Genomic DNA, 24,651 nt, shown 5'->3' on the forward strand with positions numbered 1-24,651 from the left:
TTTAAAAAAAAAAAAAAAAAAAAAAAAAAATAAAAAAATAAATAAATAAATAAATGGTGCTAAAACAAATGTATATTTTTCAAAACCTACCTACCTCTATGTGAATATTGATTTGAGATGGATCATAGACCTAAAATGTAAAAAGCTAAAACCATAAAGTTTCTGTAGGAAAACATGGAAAAAAATCTTCATAACCTCAGGGTGGGTAAAGATTTATTATAGAGGACACAGAAAGTACACAGCAAAAACAGATAAATTAGGTTTCCTGAAAATTAAAACATTCATTATGAAAATTGAGTAGGCAAGCCACAGACTGGGAAAAATATTCTCAATACATATATCTGACAAAGAACTCTTAACCAGAATATATAAAGAACTCTTATAAACCAACAATAAAAAACCACAAACAACCTAATTTTAAAAATGAGTAAAAGACTTGAACATTGACTTAACAAATGATGCTTAGTATCACTAGTCATCTGAGAAATGAAAATTAAAATCCCAGTGAAGTACCATTTCATGTCCACCAGCATGGTTAAAATAAAAAAGACTGACAATATCAAATGCTGTGAGGGTGGTGTTGAGAATTAGAATTTTTATACATTGCTGGTGGGAATATAAAATGGTACAACCGTTTTGGAAAAACTGTTTGGCAATTGACATTCATTTATTCAATGACCCAGCAATTCTACTACTAGGTATTTATCCAAGAGAAATGAAAACATATGTCCACAAAAAGACTTGTACAAGAATATTTATAGGCCTTATTTGTAATATCCTCAAAGTGGAAATAACCCAAATAAATACCAATTGGAGAGTAAATAAATACATTTTGATAAATTTATATAATAGAATGTTACTTAAGAATAAGAAGAAACTATTGATACATATAGCAACATAGATATTTCTCAAAAAATACTATCTTGGGAATAAGAAGCCAGACACAAAAGACTACATACTAAATTACTTCATTTTTATGAAGGACAAAAATAGGCAGAGAAAATGGAGGATGATAGAAATCAGAGAGATTTCTACTTTTGGGGTAGGTGAAGTTGAACAGAAAGGGACATAAGAGAACTTTCTGTGCTGGCGGAAATATTCTATATCTTATATCTGGTGGCAGTTGCATGAAGATTATATATATATATATATATAATCTCCATATATATATATGTCAAAACTTCTCAAACGCAATACTTAAAATCTGTTATTTTATTGTCTGTAAATTATACCTCCATTTAAAAAAGAAAGCCCAGGATAAAAGAGCATGGTATATCTATAGGTAAAAATGACTAAAAAACTCAGGGCTGATGGTTAATTCTTTTCTTAAATTTTACCTCAGAAAACAAGAATTCAAGTCCCCCTCCCTTGGATAAACTATTTCTGCATTTTAAGTCATGATGATGAAAGAGTTGCTTATTAAAATCCTTTTTCTCATAATATGTGTCATACAGGGCTTGAAAACATCAAAATCAATGAAATAAATCTCATCTCAAATGGAATAATCTAGGGCATGTAAAAGCTAAATAATTAGCAGCATGTGAGAAAGGACATGTCATCTGTCTTTAAAAAGTTCAGTTGGTGGACTGAGGAGAAGTGTGAGAAGAGAGAAATACTCAAATAAACTTCTAAACTCTGTACTCCTCCTACCTCCAATCTACATTCAGTAAGTGTTAGCAAAGTAATGTAACTAAAAAATATGGTTGATATCTGGAAAACAAATCCTGTGACCATACATTATATTATGACATAAAGAACTAATTCATTAATTTTTCTTTTACATGATTTATTCCATAGGCAAGGGACCATGTCTCTTGCAACTCATCTTTGTATCCTTGGAAGAATCTATGCCAGGGTCTTGAAAATAATGGATCCTCAGTAATTATTTATAAACTGGAATTCATTTATCAATGTATTTACTGATTAATTAGAATTTATGTCCAAATTACATACTCCCGCAGTGGGAAATTTCCTGCAAGTATTTTACGTCTTCATATAAAATGTCTGAACCAGTGATAATCTCATTTGGTAATTTATGGGAAACATATTTAAAGAAGTATATGAAATGAAATACAAGTCCATCTCATCCCGGCTTAAAAATTTAACCATACTGTAGTTGCCTGACTGGATATTTTTAAAAATTATAGAAAAAATACAATTGTTTAAAATACAACCAACCAACCAACCAACCAATCCCACTGAGTCTAGTTTTGGTCTCCATTTGAATATCTAAATGATTATAAAGGCTGCAATGATTACAAAGGCTTCAATTCACTGTTTTGAATTGAACATCAAATTGGCAAGATGAGAAAAGCTGTGAAGTGAGAAGGAAATTGTTATTCCAGTGATGTAACCTCCACTGGTGAGTATTATTCTGTTGGCAGCTGAGACTTCAGGGGATTCTCACTATGAAAACCAGTGGCCCTTTAATCATACATTACAAGAACATTTGTGATGCTTTGCAGGCAGCCTTTCTTCCATGATTTTCCTGCTGCTTTCCTTCCTGAGCACAATAAGTTCAATATGGCTAATGCTGTTTTCTAGTTATGCCAAGAACCTCCTAAATGCCACTGGGCTTTCATCATGAAGACGGATGGCCAAACATCAAATGTGAATATCTCCTTCTAAATGGGGACTCCCACGATCATGTTATTTTTGGGAGAGCAGCTCTCTGGCTCCATGGATATTACTTGAACGGAGTAACCACATTCTTCTGCAGCTCTTGCTCGATCCAGATCCACTAGGCACATGCACTGTTTTCCTGAAATACAATAAAGTGGTATCATGAGACTCCCTACAGGGAACAGTGCAATTTCAATTTGTCCATCTATACAGCGACAAAATCTACAAGTATATGGCGAATGCTGTTTGCCCCCAAGTCCTGTTTAGTCTCTGTCAACCTAACTCTTGATCAGTATGGAGAAAATATAATCACATATGACAGTTCACAGATTTGTTTCTGCTGATAATTTAGAGGTTAACTTTCTTTTTTTTGAGAATGTTAACTTTTTAAAATGTATTTATAAATAAATCTCAAATACAGACTACAGATCCTATTTCCCACTTTGGTTAAAAATACATTTAAAGACCTTGTGCCTGCATTCCCTATGGAAATATATTACCTGTAATATTGTGAAAAAAATAACATCTATCTTTAATAATATTTAAAGTGTCATGCTAACAAAGAGGCATCTGAAAGATGGGCTACATTTTTAGGACAAGGAAAAATGAGAAATGGAAAATATTTGAGAAAATTCTTATTTGTGCTTCAGTTATTTCAGGTGGATGTGTATGTTCAGCGTAACATAATCAATTTTCAGAACTCCTTCACCCCAATAAAATAGTGGTATTCAATCTTCTTTGTAATCTTTGGAAAACAAAAGAGAAAACCTGACTGGCAAGCAAAGCAGCTAATTTGTGTTCCTTTGGCAAATGCAAATTTCTATGTTAAAGGTAGCTCTGGAAATAAAAATGATTTGGGGTTGAATATATTCAAAGCTATGGTTCACTTTTATGCTTTCAATTTCTTTAAATTCAGTATACAAACTTCATCCTCCAAAAGGCTGCTGACTATGCAGAACTTAATTCCATTTTCCCTCCTAATTATAATAATGACTAAACATTTTTTTTTTTTTTAAAGATTTTATTTATTTATTTGAGAGAGAGAACAAGAGAGAGTGAGAGAGCACGTGAGAGGGGGGAGGGCCAGAGGGAGAAGCAGACTCCCTGCCGAGCAGGGAGCCCGATGCGGGACTCGATCCAGGGACTCCAGGATCATGACCTGAGCCGAAGGCAGACGCTTGACCATCTGAGCCACTCAGGCGCCCGACTAAACATTATTTTTAAATAATTTATTTGGATGTCCACAGAAACTACTAAAATTGAATAGCTGCAGAAATGAAGCCAGATAATTGAAACAGAGATGTTCTTCTGTGGAAGACAGAAGAACCCCACAGAAAAACTGTGGAAGGTGAAGTCAGTAGGTAAGAATTGGCAATGAGACATTCAGATTTAAAGTGTTTATTTTGTACTTTTTTCTTAAAAGCTCCTATGCCAAAAAGGATGAACTGTGTTAGAAATGATATAAAAAGAGATGTCTTGAATTCCATTTAGGCAAAATCACCCCCCAACCCACCCCTCCCTGTTCATCAACAGTTGTGCGGCCGACATTCTTTTTTTCCCTTAAAATACTGTTCATCTTTTAAGACATCTGTAAAGGCTCCCCCCCCACCCACCTCCGTCTACTCTTCAGTTTAAAATGAAACATTCTCTGTCAGAATAGACGCCCTGCATTCCTTCAGTACCCACCCTGGGTTTACACTGCAGCTCATTCACCCTTGGCTTTGATCCCAGTCCAGTTAATTTTTCTTTTTCTATTGCATAAAAGAATCTCATGTTTTCACATGTTGAAGAAGTACCTTTACAACTGAAATTCAGTTGTTGGTAGTCTCCCTTTGGGGGCCTTGAAAGCTTCCTAAAATGTTCACAGAACAAAAATATGGCCCATGCAAAGTACAGATGTCCACATTTGATGGAGTCCGTGACTTTGCACATGACCTTCCCTCCCCTCATGCCAGTGATCAGGCCAAATGTTCCTCCTCCTCTTCAACTCCAGCAACTTCCCATCTAGCACTCCCTGAACATTCACATGTACACTCAACTAGCTCAGAGAGTTGGGAATGGGGGAAGGAGAAGGCAGAGAAAAGGAGTGGGAAAGAGAAGGAGGTTGCATGCAGGAGAGAGAGGAAGAGCTTTTTCCATATCTTTATGCTCCGGAGTGTGAGAAAGAAAAGGAAATCAGGTCTCAGATGCTTCTCTGTATGTATCTTGCTATGCTGACTTTGACTTTAGAGTTTGAAGATAACTACTTCTCACACAACATAGTCCCTGTATGCAAGCTAATTATCCCATCTGGTGCTCAGCCAAAGAAATGGCAATCTGTTTTCCAAAATACTATGATGGCCTCCAATGTGGGGGCTCTTCTAAATAATTTTAAAGATTATTTTTGACTCCACTCAATCTTCTCAAGCCCTAATTTTGGAACCTAGCCTTCGTATCAGTTCATAGTGTGACTCCATCATCTACCAGGTAAAGGATCCTAGACAAACTTTTGTCCCAGTCCTAAATAATAGTACATACCCCATAAGTATTTTCATTAGAATTTACTGAGATAACGGGTAAGGCATTTAGCTCAGCACTTAAATGCGCAGTCACTGTTAGCTGCTATTGTCCTTCTAAATGTGATTTCTTTTTCTAAAGCAAAGTCTTGGATAAATTCATTACTTAAACTTAAAATGCTATTGCAGGTCTTCCAATTAAGGTAATATTTACTATTACAGATGTTGAATAAATTGGTCTATGATTAATAATATACAAGTATACTTTTTTCCAAGAAAAAATGCTTATAGATATTTTAACTAACTTTGGCATGCAAAGTTGATTTTTCCATCTTTATATTTTCTTCTGTGGCTTTAGACAGATCCCTCAGTTTGTTCATAACAGTAAGAAAGAGATTTCACATAATTCTGCTCAATGTACAAATACTGAAGATGAATTTAAAAGTATTAATGTTGGGCACCTGGGTGGCTTAGTCGTTTAGTGTCTGCCTTCGGCTCAGGTCATGGTCCCAGGATTCTGGGTTCGAGCCCCACATCGGGCTTCCTGCTCGGTGGGAAGCCTGCTTCTCTCTCTCCCACTCCCCCTGCTTCTTTTCCCTCTCTTGCTATGTCTCTCTCTGTCAAATAAATGAATAAAATCTTCTAAAAAAAAGTATTAATGTTAACAAAAACGGGATAAAATACTCTTATACCTACAAAGACCTTTTCAACATGGATTTCCTTTTCTGGGAAAAACAAACTTGAGTTTCTTGTTGATAAATGGACCAGTTTTCCCCATATAGAACCAGTCCATTCATTCCTAGGCATACTGTACGTAATCTACTCATCAGCTGCTCTGTGAAAACACATACCTACAAGTCTTCGTTGGGGTGGAAGCTGGACAGCTGTCTGATCCGCAAATCTACACAGAATCATGTGTTCCTAAAAGAAAAAAACAATAGAATGTGGGTCTATTTTAATCTTCTGCTTCAAAACTAAAAATTATAAAAACTACCTCACTTATCTGGAGTTCTACAGTTTAACTGAATAAAGTACTACACAAGTAATACTTCTGAAAGAAACACATTTTCAGAAAATGGTACTCAATAACTTTTTCCCCTTCAAGTAGACTGTTCTTCAGATGCAGTTCTTAAGAATGGATGCAAGGAACATCCTCAGGCCAGTTAGCCAGTTGCTTTTAGCCAAAATAGGGTTACAATGCGTGATTATCATGTGTTAAACGAAAAGACCTAAAATTCACTTATATTTTTCCTTTAATAAAATTTGAATCTCAGGAACATGGCTCCAAGAAGTCAGTCTCGGTGGCTCCCACCAGGGGAAAAGGCAGTACTGTAGAAGATCATCACTCTTTGTGGGTTCTGTGGTTCTGTAGTTCTCTGGGATACCCAGCAGAGTGCTGGCTGTTCCTACACTTTTCTGGACTCTTCCCTTGTCCCTTTAGAGGAGAGGAAGCTGGCTCATTCACTCTCTCCTCACTCCAAAGGGCTGCTGGAGGTGCATCTACTTTAAGGGCAACCGTAAGAATGACCTGAGGGGGTGGGAGGAAAATTATTCTGCTTGACAATTTTAGGAAAGGCTGCTTTCATGCAAAAAGAACAAGGCTTTACAGGGGCAGAGAGCTGATGAGCCTGCACAGCACTCTGAAATAGGCAAGCAGCCAAAGGTGAGTGCTCAGGCGGATTGGGGGTACTGCGATGTTCCCACGGCAGCTGTTCATTCAGAACAGATGCAGTCTCCAAGTGTGCAAATGATCTCACCTGTCAGCTTAGCCAAAGGCTTGAACTCCGAATCCTCGTTTGTCCCCTTTCGTCTTTTGTACATTCAACTTGAGGCCTCCGTTTTTTAATAAGGTAATTGAAGTGGCTGTGTGATGTTGGTTCTTTTTGAAGGGTTACCTCTGTCTCAACTTTTATGCATTAAAACAACAACAACAACGCTGTAATGTTCACTATAAAATTTAGTGGCCAATGGGTAGGACACTAATAAAGTGGCTCAAATGAGTAAGTTGTATTAAGCAGCCATGAACTGGCATCGACAAAGGGGCAGAAGAAGGATTTAGAATTACATAATTTGAAGAAAAAGCAAGAAAAAGCATGCTCTTTGTCTTCATAGTGTTTGAAAGTCAAGATTCACTTAATGTTGAGGCAATCGCCTCTGGTGTCCTCGCCAGATTTTACTGGAATTATTTGTGTATGTGTTCTCCCCAAGAGAAGTTAAATTCTGGAAGGGGAGGCACAGAGCAGAAGTCAGTAAAGATTTGCTGTATAAACTGAACTGTGGAGAAAAACACTTCCAAAGTAACTCTCAAGACATTATTTATTTATTTATTTATTTATTTATTTTAAGACTTTATTAACGGGTGCTTGCCGTTTGTTGATTTTTTTGAAAAAATCAAGTTGTAAACTTTTTATTACAAATTAAAAATGAGGTTCTTAAAAATCTCAACTTGACCAGATATGAAACAATTTAAAAACCTTTAAAGGTGTATTGAGAAAAACCAGGTTTTTGTTTTTTTTTTTTAAACACGTCTGTCATTACCAAAAAGAGACGTCTTTAGGTAAAAATAATAAAAACCCCATGCTGCATAGATAATGCAGATAGTTCTATTTATCTGGTCAGTGGGCGAAAAGCAAGCACTTAAGGTCTTCAGCTCCAATCTTTTGTTCATTTCTTATTGCTGGAATTTCATCTTCATTTCTTCGTGTTGGATGGCTAAACTAGATGATGGTAGAGATGGTAAGCCGGCATTTACTCAGCCGCGCCCTGCTCAGCCTCGGGACCCACGAATTCTCAGCTGGTGGCCCGGCGGCTTTTGTCTCTTTGCCATCTTGTGGTTTAGGGTTTTCTGGGCGTCTGCGTCGGTAATTGAAGTTGCAACGGTACCGACGTTGAGATGGCTGCTGACCTTGGGTCTCATCCTTGATTTTCCTTAACTTCCTCGTTGCCATCCTCTCTAGGCTGTCTTTGGCGAGGAGGACCCCTGCAGAATCGTGGTCTATAACCCCGATACCTATTCTGTCTCACTGGTCTACCTTGTTCTCCTGCACCCTGGTTGTCAGCACCCTCCATCACTTCTCCCTGCACAGGAGGGTTGGAATACTGTGGTCGCCGCGCGTAGGTCTCCGCATGTAGTAAGCTGGGAAGCGTCGCCCGCCGTAGGCCCGGCGCTGTTGAGCCTGGCCTTCCGGAGCACTTTCCGATCCCTCGTTCTTTTCCCCACTCTCACGGTAATTCTGCTGGGAATTGCGTGGAGGACCCCTGCGACGTGGATAGCGTCTATAATGGTTACGGTCTGCTGCACGTTGACTGCCTTGCACTGGAACTCCACCAGGGCCTGGCACCTTTGCTGCCCCGCACCCTTTTCTCCTTCAGCCACATCAAACTCCACAGTGTCTCCATCTCCTACACTGCGAAGGTACTTCCTGGGGTTATTCTTTATGGCGGTCTGGTGTACAAATACATCTTCCTTGGCGTCATTCCTGTTGATGAAACCGTATCCATTTCTTACACTGAACCATTTTACTGTTCCCAAAACCTTCGTTGCGATGACTTTGTCCCCGCCGCCGGGGCCGCCGCTCCCTGCGCCGCGGCCAGTGGCCAGTGGTGCCGGGCTTGGTGTCGGCAGCGCTGAGGGCGAGGGCGGGGGCGGCGGGCGGCTGCTGGGTCTCGGCCTCACTGTTCATGGTTGCAGTGATGGTGACTGGGGCCGGCTAAGGCAGCTGCGGCTCCTCCCGGGGTGTGATGGTAACTAGGCCCGCGGCGGCGGCGGGGCTGCTCAGGGCTCTCTGGGGTCCGCTCTCCGCTCCCGCTGTCGATCGAACTCAGTAACTCTCAAGACATTTAGGTACTACCTCCATTTAGTTCAGTTAAGAAGTATCTTGCCACAGTATCCAAAAAGCTCAGACTTCCCTCTGGAACCTTTATACCTGAGACCCTCAAAAGGGCTGGTGGCCAAGCAGCTTTTGGGGGTGTGAGAGAAGGAGTAGACCCAGTAGACTGGGTACCAGTGAGTTTTCTGGTCTGTGGAAGAGCCTGGGTACCCTGTCGCTATTCTTTAGAAATGTTACGTTCTTTTCTAGCCAGTGAGACTGGGGCACCCAACCTCTTCACTGCCCTGGGTTTTTTACACGCATCCTCTCAATTTGTTTTTAGCCAGCATCACTCAAAGAGGCATTAAAAACAGGGCCCTAGTTTTTGTTTCTTTTTCAACTCATTGTCTACTCTATTGGCAGGGTCTTATAAGAGAAAGGTAAGGTGTTTTGAATATTATGAAAACAAAGTTCCTGGGGTCCTAATGTTTCCCAAAAACCTTACAGTTCCCTAAGACATACAAACTTAAAATCCAGTAAGCAAAGACCAGGGAAGTCTGGTTCTGGATGAAAGCATCAACACTCTTCCCTCTATAGTATCTGTGTATGCTCAGAGCAGGGGGAGAGGTGAGGAGGGGGAAAGGGGACGGTGGGAGACAGAGTTGGAGGTGCCTGTTTAAGGATTATAAAGTAGAGGTGGGGCGCCTGGGTGGCTCAGTTGGTTAAGCGACTGCCTTCAGCTCAGGTCATGATCCTGGAGTCCCTGGATCGAGTCCCACATCGGGCTCCCTGCTCGGCAGGGAGTCTGCTTCTCCCTCTGACCCTCCCCCCTCTCATGTGTTCTCTCTCATTCTCTCTCTCTCAAATAAATAAATAAAATCTTAAAAAAAAAAAAAGTAGAGGTGAAGGAGATATATGTGCCAAGCTGGTAGAAATGAACGTTTTTGATTCACTGTCCCCCACTACTTAACCGTTGGATGGAGAAGGGAAAAATCTTGAAAGGTGGGGCCTGGCATGTAAAATGAAACTATATATTTTTAGTGAGTCTGCAAGAAGTGAACTAAGAATCTAATTTATCAAGTTTTAATGGGATTATCCATGTATTTCTGGCAAATATCATTACCATTTTTTAGAATGCATTTGTCATGTTATTGACCAATTAGTTAGTGGTAATATTCAGAAAGCTGGAAACTAGTTTGCTCAGACTGATGCCTCAGAACTATGTAATGTTCTGACTACTGTTGAGAAACAGTTCTTGTATTTCTTCACGCCTTATGAGTAGAGGTGCTGCGTTTGTTCTGGACCAGGGGTTGGCAAACTCTGGCCTACGGGCCAAATCCAGCCTATGACCTCTTTTTGTATGGCTCTCAAGTTAAAAACAGTCTTTACATTTTTAAAAGATTGTACACCACCACCACCAAAAGCAACAAGAAATGGCAAGGACAAAGTAGAATAGCTGGGAAATTTTTAAGTGGCTGACAAAACCTAAAATGTTTACTGTCTGACCTTTTACAGAAAAATTTGCCTGTGTTCTAGATTATCTTCTCAAAGATGTTTATATAGTGAGCAACTCTGGAAAATACATAGTTTCACTCTGGAGCAAAGGGCAGGAATGCTTGCTTCAAGATTAAATCTTAAAACATTTGGGTTTCCTAAGCTCAGCTTCCCTCTCTTGTACTGCAATTCACTGTGTATGTAGGTGTCGCATGGCCCATTATGTACTGCCCTGTGGGAACTGGGTCTCAGGAAGTCAGGACAAAAATGATGATAGTCTGGCTACTCCTACTGCCAGGTCTCTAACTCAGAAGTCTCCTATCTGCCGGCATCCGTGAAACTGGCAGGCTAGCATGTGAACTTGCAGGGTAAACTCTCAGACCCTTCACAAGTCTTGCCACCTACTTGGACTTTAATCTTGATTCACAAAACAAAACAAAACATAAAAAGTAAAACAAGCCTCCCATATTACATGTTGATGAGTAATTCCAAGATAACTATAGATTATATATACCATTCAAAATTTGGGAGGGGGGAAAATATAAAGAAGGAATAAAAAGTATATTAGAAAGACATCTAGAACTTTTTAAGGTTACCTTGTATGATAAAGTTTTCTTGAATTGTTCACTGAAATAGAAAAGAAAAAAAAGAGTTATTACTTTAAACACCAAAGATTAGGAGTCGAGATAGTCTATATATTTCTATATAGAAATATAGAAAAAACTATAAACAAAAGTAGGTATTTTATCTGAGGAGTACATAATGCTATCTTACGCTGAGAACTATGCCAGTTTGAAATGTCTTTATAAAAAGCCAAAAGCATACTCTCAGTATGCTATTAATTTTGAAGATTTTTTCAAAGATTGTTTACACTATTAGAGATGCACAACCATTTTTTTTTTCTCTTCCCCACATGGGTGCACAAAGATCCAGGGGTTTTAAAATGTAGGTTTTACTACTATTTTAGATATGGTGAGGCCAACAGATCAGGAGATGTTTGCCATGGAAAAGATAGTTTTTTCCCAACAATTCCTAAGAGACGGCATGCCATGCCACAGAGAGCCACATGGCGCTGCTTAGGAGGCGGAGGGAGTGGGATACAATGTAGGCAAGAGCCTTTATTATGGATTCCATTGGAAGAGATGGCAAGGCAGGATGAGCAAACTTAGGACTGGGTAGGACTGGATAATGTCAGTGGCTTTGGGGATAGGGGCTGTCCCTAGTTGTCTGGGACCTGACACAGGTGATTAGGGCAGGGGGGTAATGGCCTGGGAATGGTCTTCCACTGACAAAAGGAGAAAATGGCAATAAATCTGCAGAGATATGAAAAAGCTGACAGACACTGAAGTAAGATTTTAAAATCAATGAAGTGAAGCCACAGGCTGAATAACTCAAATTAACATTCTTAAAAATCTTTATAGTGCTAGACTTACAGATTTCTTGATGGGTTGTAAAATATACATTTTATCTGTATAGATTCAGAACAGAGTGAAATTTCAGCTATTGAATAAACCTTAAGTTATACTTATTATTTGCCTTTCCAAAGTTCCTTTGGTTTTCTCTCAACTAGTTGCAAATTGTGGTAAAGAACAAAACAATGAAATAAAGAAAAAAAAATCAAAGACAAAGAAAAAGAAGGCTATTGTTTGTACTTTATTACTTTATTCAGAAGCCTTTAAGTATAAATTCTGATGGAAATTTTCTAAGATTTCTTAAAAGTAATCATGCAATTGATCAAGAAATCTTTTTTTGACACATTATAGAATTTTTTTAAAACTAACATAATCTATTCTGTAATTAAAATGATCAGCATGATTCTCAATAACTGTGATTCAGAGAGTGAAATGTCATGAACACCAAGACAACAGCCCTCCACTAGGTTAGGCCAAAGTGGTGAGAAATAAAATGTCTCCCTCTTGTAGGTGGGATAAGAAGGACTGTAAAAATGGCTGTCCGGCTTGCAGATTAATCAGCACCCATGGGCAGTATTTAAAAATACTGCTGCTACTACCGTACCTGGCCACAGCTCACATTTTATTGAATGCTTACTCTGTGCCACTTCTAAGTGCTTTACATATATATCGTTCAATTCTCACAAAAACCTTGAGGTAATTACTATTATAACCTCCATTTTATAGATGAGAAAATGTAGGCAAAAAGAGCTGAAGTAAATTGCCTGAAGTGAAACGACTTATAAAAGTCTGAGGAGCCGATGTTTGCCCCCCCCCCCCACCGGGGGACGGAAGACTTCAGGGTCCTAAGCACTTAACCACAACACCTGCTGCCTCTCAGAGGTGATGAGAAGTGCTGAACCTATCAGATTTCTTAGTCAGCCAGCTCACTCTCAGATAGACTTGCTTCTAAATTTCAGGAGCTGGGTCCAGGAGAAAAATCAAGGAGCAGCCATAGAGGAGATCCTCTCTTCCTTATATAACTTATAAACAGTACCTGCGTTTGTGGAAAGAGGAAGTGAGTTCAAAAGTGAAATCTCATTGCAACTTTGTATCAAATGAGTTTCGGGCTTTAGCTTTATTCCCCACATTGGTGTCTTAGGGTGAACACTACATTTCACCTTTTGGGAAAATTAAATTTTGAGGTGTTCTGAATGAAACCATAACAGCAAGGGCATGTGACAAAGGAAGCCCGTGTTTTGATGCAGTGCTCAATCACCATGTCTGTTGCCACTCCACAAGCATGCAGTGCCACCTGGAAAACAAAACCAGACATCAGCACTAAGTTCTTGCTTAACCAACAATGCTACTTCTGTGCCTTTTTCCTTTTTTTTTTTTTTTTTTAACTCTTTGTGAGGACTGATCCTCTGGAGGTTTCAAGTTACCAGAACATTATTCCCTAATAGTTTAGATAGTTCGCATTTGGACATACCGCAGGACTAGTTAGCTATTCATATTAATTAAGAAAGCTAAGAAAGATTGAAAGATTACAAATGGAACATTGCAAATGAAGCCTAAGATTCATTCAGTGGAAAATCTGACATGATGTTAAATATGGAAAATTTAATATGTATGCATGTCTAAACTAGTTCTCTTGCTGATTATGAATTGTGGCAGGAACACTAGACTGAAATCTGAATTTCTAGTCTCAAACTGTAGTTGCCTATGAGATCCTGGGCCATTTAAAATTTAACTTCTTTGGGCCTTGGTCTGCTCCACTATAAACTATGGTTACCAATATTTACATATAACAATGCTGTTGCAAAAATTAAATAAAAATGTATTTGAGGGCTCCTGGGTGGCTCAGTTGGTTAAGCGACTGCCTTCGGCTCAGGTCATGATCCTGGAGTCCCTGGATCGAGTCCCACATCGGGCTCCCTGCTCGGCAGGGAGTCTGCTTCTCCCTCTGACCCTCCCCCCTCTCATGTGCTCTCTCTCATTCTCTCTCTCTCAAATAAATAAATAAAATCTTTAAAAAAAATGTATTTGAAAACATTCTTTCAAATGCTGTATGAATATAATCTAATCAATGCTGTATGAAAACTGATCAAATCATATTTATGGAGCCCCTTTTCATCTTCATGTAATAGTTCTTAATATTGGTGAATTACATGAACTACTTTCAATGGGTTTATTTAAAAAGGAAGGAATAAAATTATGAATTGGAATCTAATTAGGGCTTCAATAATTCATTAAAAAACCTCTAAAAATGATCTTAAGATATGTTTTCAAAACAAATTCCTTAAATATGTCTATATTGTGTCACAATCTAAAGTAGACAATTATGAAAATTATTAGGCTAAATAAAGCAAAACAGGACCCTATGGAAAAAAATCTGATATGGGGATCTTAAAAAATAAAGCATTTTGTCAGAAAAATGCTCAGATCTCTGACAACTTCAGGGTAGGGAGGGGCTTTTAGAGTGAAGAGATTTTCTGGAAATTTCTGGATATGAGTATCATAAGCCAGATTCCCCTCTTAAACTGGAAAGCCAAAAGCAATGTTGTATTGGGAAGAGGAAAGCATGATCTCTGCTTATCATCCTTCTTCTGAATCTCCCCTCCATCTAGGCTTACATCAATTTAGAAGTCAACAATCCCTGTGGTTGTTGTCAGTCCACTTTTCCTCTTTCACTCTGAAAATTGAGCCCAAGGCTGCTGTTCAGTGAAGGCAGGCACTACTGGGTAATTGGGAGTGAAGAACTTTGATTTCTCATCTGTTCCTTTTATTTAATCAGTTTTGCAGAGTAAAAATCAGGCCAGTTCTTCATTTTCATGAGTAGCTGGAGAAAACCTCACCATAAAAGTTATAAATGCATTTTCCCCTGAAGGGGAAGAAAAGACAACCAATACTCCCTGAGTGCCCTTTATGTGGGGCCACGACGCTGGGTAATGGCACGCAGATCTTTCTATGCTCAAAACGGCCCTGAGAGATTTTATCTCCGTTTTAGAAGTAAGGAAACTAAGGCTCAGAGAAATTAAGAACATGCCCACAACAAAGCAGCTCCTGAGTGGCAGGATCCTGAACCCATGCATTAATTATATCAGGCTGCTTCCCCGCAAAACCCTTTTAAGGCTCTTAAAGAATTCCTTTTGCTACATGCAAAAGAATGAGTTTATTTCCCTCATTTAAACAAAACAACTAAATTTAAGAACTATTTACACAATGGATTTTAGTCCTAAAAGGTTTTATTGCTTCATATGCTCCTAATTTCCATTGTTACCAAATGCCAGTCAGAAAGAACAGGCAAATAACAAAGAGAGATATAGATCAATGGAACGATTTGAATATGAACATTGAACATAAAACAAAGGTGGCACTTTGGATCACTGGGAAAAAGATGGACTTTTAATTAATTTTTTTTAAGATTTTATTTTTAAATAATCTCTATACCCAACGTGGGGATCGAACTTACAACCCTGAGATCAAGAGTTGCATCTACCAACTGAGTCAGCCAGGTGCCCCAAAGATGGGCTTTTTAATAAGTGATGTTGGGTTAACCTGATAGCCATATGAAAAATAAAATTAGATCCTTTCCTCTCACCACACATAGTACATTTCAAATGGACTAGAGATTTAAAATGCAAAACAACGACAACAACAACAACCATGAGTGAATTCCTCTATAACCTAGGGGAGTGGAAATACTTAACTATGTCTGAAATTCTACATACAATAAGGGATAAGGTTAAAAAATTTGACAAAAAATGAAAAAAAAAAGGCAAAGAAACAAAAACCATATATAAAAAGATAAATGACAAAGAGAAAAAATTGGCAACTTAAAGCATTAACAAAAGGTTAATATCCCTTATACATAGCAAGTTTCTGAAAATAAAGAAAAGTATAATAATCTGATAGTGAATGGACAAGAGATTTGGAAAATTCAGAAACAAAAATATGCGAATATGTCTTAAACCAAAGTTGTCCAATATGGTTCAAAATAAGAGAAGTATTTAAATTACATTAAGATATTACTTATCACCTATTAAAGTGGCAAAAATTCTAAAATTTGATGACAACCTATGGGCCAGGGTATGGTGAAACAGACAATGTCATACATTGCTGGTGGGAATATAAAAATGTCACAACCCCATGGAGGAGGAATTTAGCAATATCCAGCAAAATTACATGAGTAATTTGCGATCTCACTTCTAAAAATCTGTTCAAGGGATACACTGGCCAAAACATAAAAAGATGTATTCATTGAGGCAATATTTGAAATAACAACAAAATGGAAACAAGTCAATTTTCCATTGACAGAGGACTTGCGGCTTACTCTGAAGCTCTAAAAAGGAATGGGGAATATTTCTCTACATGGCCATGGTAGATATTATTAAATGAAAAATAATGTTAAAAATTGTCAAACTATTTTCAGTAATCATCATTGGTGTCTGTATTTTTGTTTTAGGACTCAAATATGTATATTGTGAGATAAAGCAAATAAGAAATTTGCTGATGCCATTAGGAAATAGATTTTTTTTTAAGCACAGGAGAAAGAAGAAAGAGATATGAAATAGCTAAGTGAGGCTAAGTTAAAATCCCATGGTCCTGAATTTAAATTGGAAGTGTCAGTATGTACCCATGATGATTTAAAAAAAAAAAAATTGCCTTGCTAAGACCACAGTAGAGCCTGGAAACAAAGACCAAACCAGTAGTAATGACTATCCCCAGTACCTAAATTGTGGTCATTGAAATAGCATTTTCCTTTAAAAGAATTTAGAGCTGCATGGAGAAATAGCTGCTGCCAGGTAGGAGGCAGGAAATGCATAAGATGAGTTGGAACATCGTGTTATACTGAAAGCAGGGACACTATGAAATACTATTGAAGTCCTATCAATAGGACTCAGGAGCTAACCTCAAGAGGCTCCCACTTAACAAATATGGGAATATCTGAGCGTCAGTGAGAATAATAAGTGCAATAATAAGTGTAATAATAAGTGCAATAATAATAAGTGTTTCAAACATTAAATTGATGAGTCAATAATTGTACTGAGAAAAAAAAAAACTGGTCACTTTCCGTAGATAACCAACTCACTTTGAAAACCAGAAAATACAGGGAAAGAATCAAATTTTATCTGGCCTTTCCTAATGTACTGTACCTCTGCATAACCGAACAGTTAATAAAGGAAAGTAAATGAAGATGGAATGATAAGATTAAAAGAATATCGCCATTTTGCAATCCTTGCTAAAGTAATGGAGCTAAGGTCAATGATCACAAATGCTGCTGATGTTGCACAAGAGACAGCCAGACATAAGTGCCTACTGATTTGAACACACCACCACCTTTGATGTATCCTTACCCCAAAGTAAACCTGATCTGATTATGTCTTTACAATCTAGATCTAACTACCAATTTCTAAGCAATCTTGGGAACAGGGTAATATGTGAAACAACACCAGGGGGATATGATCAGCAAAATCCAAATTGTGGGAGACTGTAAAGGAGAAATGACATGGTCATATAAACAATCTTTAAGGGAAAAAAAAAAACCGGGATGGTGTAGTAGGATGAGTGAGTCTACCTGCTCATACCTGAAACATGTCAACATGGCAAAAAGGATTTTTTTTAGATGTAATTAAGATTAAGAACCTTAAAATACCAAGATTATTCTGGATTTACATGGGTGGGTTCAATCAAATCACATGAGGACTTCAAAGTAGAGAACTTTCTCAGACTGGAAGCAAGAGAGATGAGACACAAGGAAAAGTCAGAGATTTGAGGCATGAGAATGACTTGAACCACCATTGCTGGCTTTCACCAGTAGCTCTAGAGGCTGAGAATGAATCCTTGCTGAGCCAGCAAGGGAGTTGGAACCTTAATCCTACAATGCGTGGAACTAAATTCTACCAACAACCTGAACCATCCCAGAAGTGGATTTCCCCTCAGAGCCTTTAGATTAAGAGCCAAACCAAAGTAGAGGCTGACTTTGACCTAATGACACCTGGCGCAGAGAAACAAGTTAAGCCCACCTGGATTTCTGATCTATAGAACTGTGAGATAACAAATTTGTGTTATTTTAAGCTGCCAAATTTGTGGTCATTTTTTTTTTTGACAAGACAAATAGAAAACTAAAGCAGATGAAAACCTATAAATTTTAAGCCTTAAGATTCACATTAACCATTTCAATTTTTGTGTCTTATTTCAATCCTCATTAAAAGAAATACACTGTAAAAAATCATGAGACAAATGATGTAGAGAGCTTCTACAGCAACATGAAGGTGATCTTGTTGAGTAATTTGCTATTCTCTCTTATTAATCATTACTACTTAATCCTACCAGTTGCAGAATTCATTCATTCATTCAACAATCAATGGGCATTTTGTATTTACTGCTATTATGGTAGTGGCTGGGAATACAAAGGTCAAAAAAAGATCCCTTTTGCATGCTCTGTCATAGTAACCACTGAACCCAAACTACTTAATATATTAATCAACTCGATCTGGGAATCATATAGGTTGAAACAACTCATAAAGTTCATAAAATATGTCTCTCATGTGTGTGATTCACAGGGGATACAAAGAAGAGTAAAACACTACACATACAACAACACACAAACCGTACACAAACCTGTCTAGTACAGGATAGAATAGGTTAAGTGCCATTAAAAAAGTACAAACAGAAGCATCAAAGGGACAGGAGATATTTAGATGGGGAAAATTCAGAAAGGGAGTCCTGGAGGAGGTGGCATTTGAGGAGGGCCTTGCAGGGTAGAAAGGAGTTTAGAAAGCAAAGAAATAACAAGCCAGAGGCAAAAGAACAGACGGCATTTTCATGAAATAGGGAGTGATACTACTATTAGAAATAATATAAAATTTAACATTTATTGAGTAAGGTATTATGTTAAGTTTCCATGTATTTACTCATTTAACACAATAACCCTATGAAATAAGTACTATTTTTTAAATTTACCTTTTTATTGTGGTAAAAATACATACAAGATTTACCAGCTTAACCATTCTTAAGTGTACACATTGTTGTGAATCAGATCTCCAAAACCTTTTCATCTTGCAAAACTGAAACTCCATACCAACGGCAGCAACTTCCATTTTCCCCTTCCCCTCAGCCCCTGGTAACTACCATTCTACTTTCTGTTTCTATGCATGTGACTATCTTAGATACCTCATATAAGAGGAATCTTACAGTATTTATCTTTTTGTAACTGGCTTATTTCACTTAGCATCCTCAATGTTCATCCAGGTTGTAGCATGACAAGGCTTCCTTCTTTTTTAAGGCTAAATTATATATATATCACATTTTGTTTATATGTATAGAATATATATATATCACATTTTGGATAAATTATATATAATTTATATATATAATCACAATATATATATATTATATATATCACATTTTGGCTAAATTATATATCTATATCTATATGTAGATATAGATATCTTTCACATTTTGTTTATCCACTCATCTGTCCATGGACATTTGAATTGCTTCCACCTCTTGGCTATTGGGAATAGTGCTGCTGTGAACAGGGGTATGCAAACATCTAAGTAGGTTCTATTTTAAGATAAGGAAATTGAGGCCCAGAGAGGGTAAGTAACCTGTTCCAGTTCACACAGCAAATCAAGGACCCTAACTCAGACAGTTCAGGGCCTCCATCCTAGATAACTGCTCTTAACAAATACATCCCCTGTCTTTTTATTCATTTCATTGGTCCTACTATCTTCTGAAATTACAACAACGTAGGGAACTAGCATGTATTCAGTATCTGCTAGATGTCACAATCTTTACATTGATTTTTTGATTTAATCATTTCATTATTGTCTTAATTTAATATGTTAAGTAGCTCTTATTATCTCCATTTGCAATAACATGCCCAAAGTCACCTAGCCAGAAAGACCTGGTCTAAGGTCACAAGTAATGAAGTCAAGATTTAAACTCAAAATGCCTGATACCAAACTTTGTTCTAGTTCTCTATGTTCCCATTTGCTTCTTTCTGAGATGTAGGGAGTGAACAGAAGTCATTGACTGGATTCCAGGCCTGGCTCTCACACTAACTTGTTACGCTCCTCTGTAGATAGAGATGGCTTTAACTGCTCCATCTGTAAAATGGGAAGATTGAACTGGGTGATCTTTAAATTTGCCCAGCCCAATTAGGCTCAGAACCTTTGCTTCTCAAAGAAGGATTCTTCACCAAGTATCTTAGACAGTAGTAGGCATGGTCCCAACAGTACACTCATGTTCTCTTCCAAACCCCTTTAAAAACTTTTGTGCAATTATATTACAGATAATTGGCTTTGAAGGCATGTAAAGTAATAACAAAGAGTCCCTTGTTCTGTACACACTCTTCCACCCCCGTAAGAACATCTGGCAACCAAAGCCAATGCTTTTCAACTCACTGGTTTTCTTTCCTGAAATCTAGAACTTTTTCCGTATAATAAATACAGATTGCTACCCTTGATTTATAAATATTAGACATTATCTATTGATTTTCCATTATGGAAGATAGTTTTGTTTTTGTGTGGTTTGGCTTGTTTGTTTTTTTACATTTACATCCTTTTCTCTTTTAGCATCCTCTTAATATTACCTCCAACTTTTAGTTAAGTATTTATGTAATGTTTTTATTATTGTTGCTTTGTATATATACTGTTCACTGCTGAACTAAGTGTGTTGTATAATCTTTTTAAACATCCAAGCCTCTCCCTACCCAAAAGCTCTGTAAAATGCCTTATTGTATAACTTTCCACTGTATGAAAATTACTAAGTAATCTATCAGTCTCATTTTTCTTTCCTGAGGACATCTTTGCTGGGCTTTCTGACCTTTAACTAATGACTCAACGTTTTCTGGGCCTTCTGCCTAGCTCTGGTCCTGAGATTCCCTTTGCCATCATAATGAGAATCCTCTTCACCTCCTTTTGTGTTAGATAACACTTATTCCTTTTTCTTATTTACTCTCTTGTGTTAGTGAAGCACATCTTCTAGGAATTTCCTGAAGTACATTTCTTGAGATGTTAACATTTTATTACTTTCACACTTTTAAAAAAATTTTTGTATTAACATATAGTGTATTATTTATTTCAGGGGTACAGGTCTGTGATTCATCAGTCTTACACAATTCACAGCGCTCACCATAGTACCTACCCTCCCCAATGTCCATCACCCAGCCACCCCATCCCTCCCACCCCCTCCACTCCAGCAACCCTCAGTTTGTTTCCTGAGATTAAGAGTCTCTTATGGTTTGTCCCCCTCTCTGGCTTCGTCTTGTTTCATTTTTCCCTCCCTTCCCCTATGATCCTCTGTCTTTTTTCTCAGATTCCTCATATCAGTGAGATCATATGATACATGTCTTTCTCTGATTGACTTATTTCACTCAGCATAACACCCTCCAGTTCCATCCACATCATTGCAAATGGCAAGATCTCATTCCTTTTGATGGCTGCATAATATTCCATTGTATATATATACCACTTCTTCTTTATCCATTCATCTGTCGATGGACATCTTGGCTCTTTTCACAGTTTGGCTATTGTGGACATTGCTGCTATAAACATCGGGGTGCACGTACCCCTTCAGATCCCTACATTTGTATCTTTGGGGTAAATACCCAGTAGTGCAATTGCTGGATCATATGGTAGCTCTATTTTCAACCTTTTGGGGAACCTCCATACTGTTTTCCAGAGTGGTTGCACCAGCTTGCCTTCCCACCAACAGTGTAGGAGGGTTCCCCTTTCTCCGCATCCTCGCCAACATCTGTTATTTCCTGACTTGTTAATTTTAGCCATTCTGACTGGTGTGAGGTGGTATCTCATTGAGGTTTTGATTTGGATTGCCCTGATGCTAAGTGATGTTGAGCACTTTTTCATGTGTCTGTTGGCCATTTGTATGTCTTCTTTGCAGAAATGTCTGTTTGTGTCTTCTGCCCATTTCTTGACTGAATTATTTGTTCTTTGGGTGTTGAGTTTGATGAGTTCTTTTTAGATTTTAGATACTAGCCCTTTATCTGATATGTCACTTGCAAATATCTTCTCCCATTCTGTCGGTTGTCTTTTGGTTTTGTTGACGTTTCCTTTGATGTGCAAAAGCTTTTTATCTTGATGAAGTCCCAATAGTTCATTTTTGCCCTTGCTTCCCTTGCCTTTGGCGATGTTTCTAGGAAGAACTTGCTGCGGCTGAGGTTGAAGAGGTTGCTGCCTGTGTTCTCCTTTAGGATTTTGATGGATTCCTGTCTCACATGTAGGTCTTTCATCCATTTTGAGTCTATTTTTGGTGTGGTGTAAGGAAATGGTCCAGTTTCATTCTTCTGCATGTGGCTGTCCAATTTTATCAACACCATTTGTTGAAGAGACTGTCTTTTTTCCATTGAATATTCTTTCCTGCTTTATTGAAGATCAGTTGACCATAGAGTTGAGGGTCCATTTCTGGGCTCTCTATTCTTTTCCATTGATCTATGTGTCTGTTTTTGTGCCAGTACCATACTGTCTTGATGATTACAGTTTTGTAATAGAACTTGAAGTCCAGAATTGTGATGCCACTGTCTTTGCTTTTCTTTTTCAACATTCCTCTGGCTATTTAGGGTCTTTTCTGTTTCCATACAAATTTTAGGATTATTTGTTCCATTTCTTTGAAAAAAGTTGATGGTATTTTGATAGGGATTGCATTAAATGTGTAGATTGCTCCAGGTAGCATAGACATCTTCACAATATTTGTTCTTCCAATCCATGGGCATGGAACATTTTTCCATTTCTTTGTGTCTTCCTCAATTTCTTTCATGAGTATTTTATAGTTTTCTGAGTACAGATCCTTTGCCTCTTTGGTTAGATTTATTCCTAGGTATCTTATGGTTTTGGGTGCAATTGTAAATGGGATCGACTCCTTAATTTCTCTTTCTTCTGTCTTGTTGTTGGTGTATAGAAATGCAACTGATTTCTGTGCATTGATTTTATATCCTGCCACTTTACTGAATTCCTGTATGAGTTCTAGCAGTTTTGGGGTGGAGTCTTTTGGGTTTTCCACATAAAGTCTCATATCATGTGCAAAATGTGAGAGTTTCACTTCTTCTTTGCCGATTTTGATGTTTTTATTTCTTTTTGTTGTCCGATTGCTGAGGCTGGGATTTCTGTCACACTTTTTTTTTAATGCTTATTTCAGTTTCTATTTCTTTCTTTGTTCTACTTTTATAGGTGATGCCCTACAGTTCATCTTTTAGATTTTCTACTTGTGTTTTTTTTTTTTTTCAATTTTGGTTAACGTATTTTTAATTTCCAGGAAGTTCCTTTTTGTTCTCCGTTGGTTCATTTTCTTTCCCCTTTTTCATTCTATCCTTGTTTTGTTCATGTAATATCTTCTCTAATCTCTCCATGGATGAGATCCTTTGTTATGTTTGTTGCTTTCGTTTCTATCTTCTGTTTCAGAAGTTTTCCACATTTGATATTCCTTGGCTGTCAGTTCATATTAAAGAGTGAATCACTAAAAAGTTGACTGGAAGTACTGAATAAAAGACTTGAAGAGTGGTGGGCTTCACTAGTGACTGAGTGATCAGGTGGCTAGCTGCTTTTTTTTTTTTTTTTAATTACAGCTATAGTATCTGTAGTTATTTTCCCTGGGGACAGCTCTGATTCTTTTGATCTCTTTGACTGAGAACATGATTCCAGCTTCTGAAGTTCTGGAAGTAAGGGCAAATGGGGAGCGAGGGGGAAGAGATCCATCATTCAGTGTGCAGATTCTCACTGAGTTCTTGTTTTCAGGACAGCTCATCACCCTTGCTCTCCTCTGTGCCGAGCATCTCTGGCTCAGTTTCTTCATAGAATAAACTTCTAGTTCCTTGCAGGAGTCAGGGAGTGTACACAAGATGGAGGTAGGTTTCTGGATCTCTAAATATTTTTAATTAAACATGATTTCACCTCTTCCTTATCCCCTTCCTCTGAGGTTTCTGGTATCCTGAATTCTTGACGTTTTCTGGGATTTGATGAGAGCAAAGTGACTTGCTTCCTGATAGTCACTCCCCCTCCTCATGCATTTAAGTTTGATCTTCCTCTTTTCTACTCAATAATTTACCATTATTCTTCAATCTGCTTTCTGCCTATATATATTATGGTTCAAATTACAGAATCTTGAACGTAGGCTCATCAAAGACGGAGGATGAGTCTTCTGGTTTTTGTTCTCCTTGTTATTTGGGAGGCCTCATCTTTCTTGGAGAGAAGGGGTTTGAAATACCTCTGTCTGCAGTCTTCACGTGGGAAATCCTCCATTTTGCCTTAATGATTTTTCAAAATTACGTCTGAGACTATATATTTCCTCAAGTTTCTTTTCTTTTAAAACAAGGATTATATAAATTACTCATCAAAGGTGTTACTGAACTACATTGTATAATTGCATATTTATTGCATTGTATACAATTACATTGTATAATTATATACTAACATACATAACTAGGAATGAGCTTGTCATTAAGCACTCAGCACTGATAAACCACAAACAATCATATTAAAAATTGTTATGGGTAAGAGAGAAAAAGGTAAATACATAACTCAAAAATAAACTGTATTCAGATTTGGATATATATTGATAATATAGAAAATACTCACCAATACTGTTAGAAATCAATACCTTATCACCTAGTTCAGAAGACTCTGTTACTGTTGGAATTATCCAGCTAAAACATTTTGCTAGGCAAGCTATTTAGCACTGATACAGGTTTTGTTTTTTTAATACAGTGTGTTTTTCCATAGTCATGGTCCTTTCTGCAATATTGTTTGAGAACATGCATATTAATATACATTGTAAGTTAGGTCTTAAAAAGCATAATCTTGTAAGTTTTCACAATAA

At 37.7% G+C, this 24,651-nt stretch overlaps 1 protein-coding gene and 1 pseudogene across 2 annotated transcripts in view; both read right to left on the minus strand.

The window, feature by feature from the left end:
* Nucleotides 1–2,624: 2,624 nt before the first annotated feature.
* Nucleotides 2,625–24,651, minus strand: part of GSTCD (glutathione S-transferase C-terminal domain containing) — a 117,385-nt gene continuing 95,358 nt past the window's right edge. For both annotated transcript variants that reach the window (XM_021680364.1, XM_021680363.1), the window contains exons 8-11: nt 12,993–13,126; nt 11,017–11,047; nt 5,969–6,038; nt 2,625–2,761 (exon numbers count right to left, since the gene is read on the minus strand). In XM_021680364.1, the coding sequence (XP_021536039.1) occupies nt 2,625–2,761; nt 5,969–6,038; nt 11,017–11,047; nt 12,993–13,126 (372 nt within the window). The remainder of the gene's footprint in view (nt 2,762–5,968; nt 6,039–11,016; nt 11,048–12,992; nt 13,127–24,651) is intronic.
* On the minus strand, nt 7,866–8,800 carry LOC123324038 (annotated as a pseudogene).

The sequence above is a fragment of the Neomonachus schauinslandi genome, chromosome 2, assembly GCF_002201575.2.
Source record: "Neomonachus schauinslandi chromosome 2, ASM220157v2, whole genome shotgun sequence".
Lineage (NCBI taxonomy): Eukaryota > Metazoa > Chordata > Mammalia > Carnivora > Phocidae > Neomonachus > Neomonachus schauinslandi.